Source organism: Agelaius phoeniceus, chromosome 2 (genome assembly GCF_051311805.1).
Source record: "Agelaius phoeniceus isolate bAgePho1 chromosome 2, bAgePho1.hap1, whole genome shotgun sequence".
Lineage (NCBI taxonomy): Eukaryota > Metazoa > Chordata > Aves > Passeriformes > Icteridae > Agelaius > Agelaius phoeniceus.
Window position 1 is genome coordinate 62,779,132 of NC_135266.1, and position 7,813 is coordinate 62,786,944.

General features: G+C 41.0%; 1 protein-coding gene across 5 annotated transcripts in view; it reads right to left on the reverse strand.

Annotated features, from left to right (window-relative positions):
- ZC3H13 (zinc finger CCCH-type containing 13) overlaps positions 1-7,734 on the reverse strand; it is a 45,337-nt gene extending 37,603 nt beyond the window's left edge. For 2 of the 5 annotated variants that reach the window (XM_054651049.2, XM_054651043.2), the window contains exons 1-3: positions 7,455-7,594; positions 1,534-1,659; positions 987-1,096 (exon numbers count right to left, since the gene is read on the reverse strand). In XM_054651049.2, coding sequence (XP_054507024.2) covers positions 987-1,096; positions 1,534-1,650 — 227 coding nt within the window. In that variant the 5' untranslated portion in view covers positions 1,651-1,659; positions 7,455-7,594. Of the gene's footprint in view, positions 1-986; positions 1,097-1,533; positions 1,660-7,454 lie in introns of those variants that run through there. The other 3 variants (XM_054651044.2, XM_077173686.1, XM_077173685.1) reach the window with 3 other exon arrangements.
- Between the last annotated feature and the right edge of the window lie 79 nt (positions 7,735-7,813).

Genomic DNA, 7,813 nt, shown 5'->3' on the forward strand with positions numbered 1-7,813 from the left:
ACCAAAAGAAACATTAAACTCAGTATTATGTATTTTGTATCCAGCTGCTAGCACCTTGGAAGCAATGGAAGATCAAACAAGCAAAGTCAAGATCATCCTAAGAGCAAGCCATATGAATAGGAAAAAGAACCTAACACAGAACCCTAACATCAGGCCAACCTTCCTTTTGTTGCTTTACTCTTTAATGCTTCAGTGTGCCCATCCATAATCTATAGGTAGTATTGGCATTATAAAGGACAGCTGTTTGTAAATTGTGAAGCCTTCACAGAAAGAGATACTATGCTAAAACCATACCATCTTTTTGTCCTTTATAGAAAGAACACTACAAGCTTGCCATACTTGGCTTCAGTTAAGTTAGGTGTTATGCCACACAAAGGACAGTTGAAAAAAAATTAAATTTTAGAAACATACGAAGAGACATATAACAAAAAATATTCTCTTTTGAAAAATTAGGTAACTTTTTTGATCTCCCCCTACAATACAGGACATTTTTCAATATCTGATAGATAAAGTCACAAAGCCATGTTTTGAAGAGAAGTGTTTTCTCACAACATGAGAGAAACAATAGACATTCATCACATAACATAGCAAAGACAGGAGGGCTGTGAGTGTAAGCACTGCTGTAAGTAATGGCAAACCAGCATTTTAGTACAGGACAGAAAAGTATACCAGAAAGCTGCAGTGACACTATGCCAAAACAAAAAAGTACTAAGGTACTTGAACTTCCCATTTCAAGTAATATATAGTTAATCTGCATCCAGTTGACAATTAATTTTTTATAGCTGTATACACACAAAAATCCTGCACATTGCCAAAATACTTGCTTTAAGCAGCTTCATAAGGCAATTGGTTATTGATATAACACACAATTAGGCACACCACAGCATTTCACTTAAAAAAAAAAAAGACCAACAAAACAAAAGACAGAGTTGCAAAAGCTATTTTCCTACAGCATGTGAAGAATTCAAAGTGAGTTCTTGATTTACCTTCTATAACTGCTGCTATAGCCTTTACCTCGTGGTGAAGGGCCATGTACGAATCTACATGTGTTCCCATAGAGGCAGTTGCCAGTCTTCAGCCAGTTACGGCACTGTGTCTAAGAGACAGACATTACTGGGTGAATTTCACACTCCTTTCTGGAAATACCATTGGTGTGAGTGTGGCAGAACAAACAAATGACTCCACATTAAGTCCCATTTATCTGTAATTTCTGTCCACCAGTGATATCATTGATTTTTAAAAAATAATCAACAAAGAGCATCAGGTCTGGCAGAGAAAAATTTAGGTTGGTGGAAACACTATTAATATGCACAGTACTACTGCTCCATCCAGAAGCTGGCACAATACACTGTATTTGAAAATTCTAGTATTAGCATGTTGAACATCCATATGTTAAGGAGTTCTTTTCACCTTTACTTAACCTCAGTAACATCTGAGTATTTGCTGCTTGTGAGCTACTCTTTCCCACAACATAAATCCTGGAAAAGAAGATGCTGGGGTGGGGAGGAAAAGAAGAACACTTTTACAACTCACCTCTGCAGTACTTCCAGTGCTGGGTCCAAGCCTTTCAAACACACTGGGTCTTCGGGATGTGCTATCGGATATGGTCTTGGTATTTTCCACTGTGACCTTCCTTCTAATTTTTGACATTTTGTACTACTTCAACCAAAAAAAAAAGCAAAACTGTAAAATCCTTCAGTTTGGGGCTTTGACACTGAACTCACATGAATAAAATAGTATGAAATACGTTGCAAGAGTTGCTGCAGAGGTGATGAAGAAAGAAAAAGAAGTCATATATGAGTGAAATGTATCTAATAACACGGAATGCTTCTGACTTGAACTAGTCAGCTGAACACCAGTAACAATAATTTTTCATTTCATGACCTGCTTTGGATTCTTCAGCTTCCCCTTGGGAAAGATCATATGACATGTTATTCATTTAGGCAGCAAACACCACACAGGACAGATGCTTTCTTTCATTGTGTATTTTTGGTGCATGAACTCAAGTGATTTAAAGTGAATAGAACCTTTAATGTTATTTCACCAACCTCTCAGAAACCAATTTCAACCACTAAAAACACCTCCCAGTTTTGAAACAAATTAAAAAAAAAAGAGCTTTATTTTTTTCCCCCCTTGTTGTGTATGACAACCTACTGAAAGCCATCTTGCTATCATCCACGGCCTGTGTTTGTTATCAGTCTGATTTCTACAACTATTTGGAATTACATGAGTTTAGGAAAAAAAACAAAAACACAACTCCATAATGATGATGCACTTCTTAATCTGCTCAAAAAGTAGCTCCTTCTCATTAAGAAAAACAGATTTTAAAGGAAATACAGCGTAACTTTGATAAACAAGAAGACACAATTTATCTTACCTGAGAAAGGAAGGAGTTATAGTGAAAAAAAACCAACCATATTTAAAGAAAAGAAAAGGAACATATATTTTTAGCACTACAGGCAGATCGTACAAAAAGGGCAAAATGGGCCTCAAAAACTAATCTCTGTTCTTTACATTCTACTTGATGAAAACAAAAATAAAATCAATTTAGGAACATCTGGCAGGTACTCATCAATTTATATACAGCTCAAAAGCACACCTCTTTGTTGTACTGCAATGTGCCATCAGCCTCATTATTAGCCAAACACTAATCTCCTACCCTTCTGCTTCTAGGCACTGCACGCATCACCACATTTAGAACACACACACTTAAACTACCCCATACACAAACAGGTTACAAATGACAAACTTCATCCATACAGCCAGAGTAATACACATTTAAACTAGCATCCACCAGAGAGGATTAATACACATTTTCACCATCTGATCAGCAGTATGTTCCCACAGTTTCCATACGGTAAGGTTGTATTTCAGAGAAACAAAATATTATCATGTAAAAACGTGGACACTTCATTATCTGAACCCTACAGTTATTTCCATGACAAGATTTCCCTAGGAGTCTGACAACTGTGCATTTTCTACAAGCAAAATGCTGTGTTGAAGCTCTTGTGAAGCATTTTAGCTCCTTTATAAACAATGGAAGAAAGAAAGCTTACACTGTGTATTTGAGATTTCTCAGTAGACCTCTGCTCTACTGACTCCTTCTCCAAGCCTCTGATTATCTGAAGAATTTTATCTCACAAAAAAGGTTCAGATAATCAAGACACTAACCAAGATGTTCAGGGAGGGTAGAAGTTAACCATATGGTGTATACCAAACATTAAAAACAATGGTTAACATCAATTAGTGGAAGCAGACAGTCAAACATTAGAATTTCCAGTAGTATGAAATTATTTGGGTTAGTAAGAACTGTGGAGAACAGAGATTTCCAGAAAGATCTAATTGAGTTAGAGAATTGAGTTATACAACAGCAGATGAAATGCAAATAAATATAATGCAATGCACACAAGGAGAAATGATTTTGTCTAAATATTTGATGAGACCAAATTAGTCCAGTCTTCTGAGAAAAATAATTAGGAGTCATTGTGGACAGCTCAATGTGCAGCAATAGTTAAAAAGTCTGACAGGATAAACCATTAAAGTTAGAAAGCAAAACAATACCACATCTCACCTAGCTGAGCACCCTTCCATTTCAGGATTCTCATAGAATCTCAGGAAAAAACTACTAAATTTCTACAGCTTCACGCAGTCACATTATTTTAATAGAAGATATAAAAATCAACTGACACATGCAAAAGCATTTTTAATAAGACAATCATATAACAAATGCCTAATTTAGATTCAATATTTACAGTTAAAAGAGCCATATCTGAAATTAAAAGAGTTAGATAAATGACACTGGCAATGGCATTGGGAGAAGGTTCAACACATGAAGGACAGATGAATCTAATACACAAGTACACACTGACATCGTAGCAGCATACAGAAAAATCCCAGTAATTTTGCCTCAATTCCAATGTACTTTTGTTTTCATAGAAACAGAGGCAAAACTTTCATTTTAAATGTTAATTTTTACCCAGCATTTAGTAACTTTTGGGAATTAACTTGTATAGGAAGTTATGATGATGACTAGGCTTAAAAGGATAGTTACAAACGCGGAGAGGATGAAGAGGCACCATCATCCTAACCGAACAGATAATTTAATTCCAACTGCCTTTTTCCCTGCATTTTTGCAGATGGAAATTAGAAGATTTAGAGTTGAATGGTATTCCTCCTAAGGTTTGTAAAACCCCCTGTTTAAAAAAACCAAAACAACTTAAAATGAGAAACAAAAACCTGCGCTATTTTGGGTAGCAATCTGTCAATTCTAACCTCATAGTCTGGCCCATATCTACCAGTTTGCAATTCACAACAGATCCTTTATTAACAGAAGAGATATTTCATGATAGATTACTCTAAAGAAACAAATCCAGCATGAGTGCACAGCATATTATTTTCTGTATGCACATACTATCACATGAGGGCCTCCCTCATGTAACAAGAACTGCAATTCCACTGCTCAGTGAATACAGATGTTATCAAAGGCTGCAGGATTAGAGCCCGGACACATTACTCTGAGGCAAACTGAGGAATTTCACTTTGTCAAACTATGCATTTCAGAGACTGTGTTTGCAAATGCAGTCAGTCCCATTTTCATTTTTTGAGGACCAAGTGAGTTGGAAAAATAGACTATTAAAACAATATTGAAAATCTCAGATGGACAACGACAGTTTTTTTGTTTCTGAGAAGGTTCCTTGCTCATAAACAAGTACTCTAAGTGGAAAAAATTATGTGTTTAATTTCCAAACTTCTCAGACTGCACATTAATGGACAAACAAAAACAATTTAAATGGAACATCCCATAAAGGTTCCCCTTGTGAAACATTTTCACCTTGTGCTGTTTCACCACTGATGATCACAGCCCTGCTACCAATCCCACGCTGATGGCCAGTGCAGTGACTTTCCATCAGACATCTGTGCCTCTGAATTGCCATCTCCTTATCAAACACTAATGTGGGATTAGCTGTGAGCACCAGTGTGGACTGAGCCTTAAGCACTCTCAACATTTCAAATAATTACTATCAGGATTAAAAAAAAATAAATTAAAAAATTTCTAAGTAGAATATTATACACTTCTTTATTTCGGGTACATGACATTGCACTGCTGACTCTTAAGGGCACTGAACTTTCTGCTACTTCTGAAATAGAATGAAGTTTCTGAAACTAAGCAAAGTGAACTTCATCTTCCTAAAATAAATTCTATACCTAAAATTTTAACTGTAAATTATTACTTTTCCATGCATAAATAAAATCCATGACAACCACTAAAATAAATTAGAAATACCATAACACTAGGATAACTCATTCACGGATGCATCTATGTTATTCTTTAATGGAAATAACTTTCCCAGGGTGAGAGACAATCTGTTAATGATATTAATTACACTAGCATTTGAAGGAGAACATATCACAGTGTTATTTACATGAATCATCTAAAATGTGACAGACTTGAGAGAAGTGAGTGCACCTATTGAGCACTGACCAATGAACTGAAATCCATGAAGCATGATATGATTGACAGCATTCACTGAAATTCTGTAATTTTTATTACCAACATTCTTAAATTTCGGTCTCAAGTATGCTTAACATTTTTCTTCAAAATCAGTGATACTACTTAAGTCATAATCAAGATATATCTGAAACGCCTGATTTTCTGTTAGAAAAACCTAATCCAGCCCCCCAAATAAATGAATCATGAAGGATTCTACAGGAAAACTTGAAACTGAGATGTAACAGAACAAAAGGAAAGTTCAAAAAACAAGAAAACATTTAGGGAGATAAAAATCTCTTTAGGAAGTCCAAGACATCACTCATAAGCATGTCAATGTCTGCGCATGCACACCACACCACACGCAAACTATGCACAACATCACTCCAGAAAATCCTACCTGTGAAGAAATAAATAATATGCCATTTCAAATAACAAGTGAAATTACTTCAGTCCCATAGATATTCAGATACAAACTCATTATTAGCACTCCTTGATAAACTAAATACGTGTTGAAAACTGAATAACAGCTTTGAGAATGGTTCCCTGCACTTTTTAAAATTAAGACCTTTTACTGACAATATTTCGGGTGCTATTACCATGTTAACATTTCTGTGTCACATCGCTAATAAAATAGCAATATTTGAAGAAGCTCCATGGGTTTACTACCTAAAAATATTACTAAAAATGGTAAAATGCATTCATAATGAACCTTCCAAAAGAGCAGTCAAATACTCACACAGAGAAGCCTGTTTGACAGAAAACTATAAATTAATCCAAATTGAAAAACTCCTTGCTGGTAACCCATCACCATAGTTACCTGAACCTATCCCTCTAATTTCACATAGGATATTCTCCATTAGTAGCAACAAGCAACTGCTAACTATGTTTGCACAGGTATAAAATCATGGTTGGCTTTCCACAGGCAAATAAAAACATCGGGCCTCAGTACCGTATCAGGAAATACAGAGTATTCCCTGCCTTGTCTAACAAAGCCTTCACACTCAAAGAAGATGTTTCCCCAGCCTAAGAGACAGTCTGTGAAGACTGGAGTGGACAGGTCCAAGTTCACTGCCTTAGTGAACTGACATCACCTCCCATCTGTGAGCTGGACCAGCACATTGCCGTGCCGTCACTCTCTGCACTCATGCCGAGAAGCAGGGTGTATTACCTCGGGCACAGCCACATAAAGCCACACTGCTTCAGTTTTCAGGTGCATTGGCTGAGTCTGTCCACTCCCATGTGCACAGAGGAACCGTGAGTGTTCCAGCACCAGCCCAAGATCCCTCAAAGCGCTGGCTGCTAACTCACTGAGAGCCAAACACCTGACCTTCAAGCACTCTCGCAGAAGGCTGACAAGAAATCAATGGTGGAGTGAGACCCCATCGAGAAGCCAAAGGCGAGGCCCTGAGTAGACCACCCACAACACACTAATCCAACGTGCCCGGCTACGAGTTCTGGAAGGGATGCGAGTCAGCTGTAGGCGCTACCTGAAGGAATGGTGGTGCGTGAATTCATACAAGCGAAATTAGCAGCCCCTCTTGAGCACATAGAGCAGAAACTATTTTACTACCAGAAAGTGGGAGAAGAGCACTACTGAAGTGGAAGGAAAAAACCCAAACAAAACCAAAATCCAACCATAACCCCCCACGATCAGGCACTACACGGGAAGCAGACTCCAGCACGACCACCGACTGACGGAAGGGCACCCCGAGCACACGGCGGGATGGCGCCTCCGGGCGTTCACCCCGCCCCTCCTCGGGGAGCCCCCCGTGCGCCCCCGGCCCCGCACCAAGCCGGGCGAGAGCGCGGCCCTTCCCCGCCGCTGGCTCCGCAGCCGAGGCCCGGCGGCCACGGGCCGAGGCCCAGGCTCGGGCCGGGGCCGGGCGGGGGGAAGGGAACGCGGGGGGGCCGCCCCGCCTCTCCGCCCCACCCTCCGCGCCCGCGGCCGCCCCGCCGCACTCACCTGCTCCTTGCGCTGCCGCGCCGCTCCCCGCCGCCTCCTCCGCCGCCGCCCGGGGCGGAGAGGGTGGGAGGGGGCGAGGGGGGGGTCCGTCCTCCCGGGCCTGAGCGCGGAGCGGCGCGGGCAGGAGGGGGAGGAGCGCGCGGAGCGGCGCGCGCCCCCGCGGACCCGCCGCTCCCGCCCCGCGCGCCGGGACAGCCGTCGGGGGAGCGCCGCCGCCGCCACCGCCTCCGCGCGCCCTTCCCGGCGGCCTTCGCGCCGCCCGCGCCGCCGCCGATGATGACGGCGGTGACGACGGCGGTGACGTCGCAGCTGGGAGGGCGGTGGCGGGAAGGGCGGAAGCGGCAGCGCCGCCATCTTGG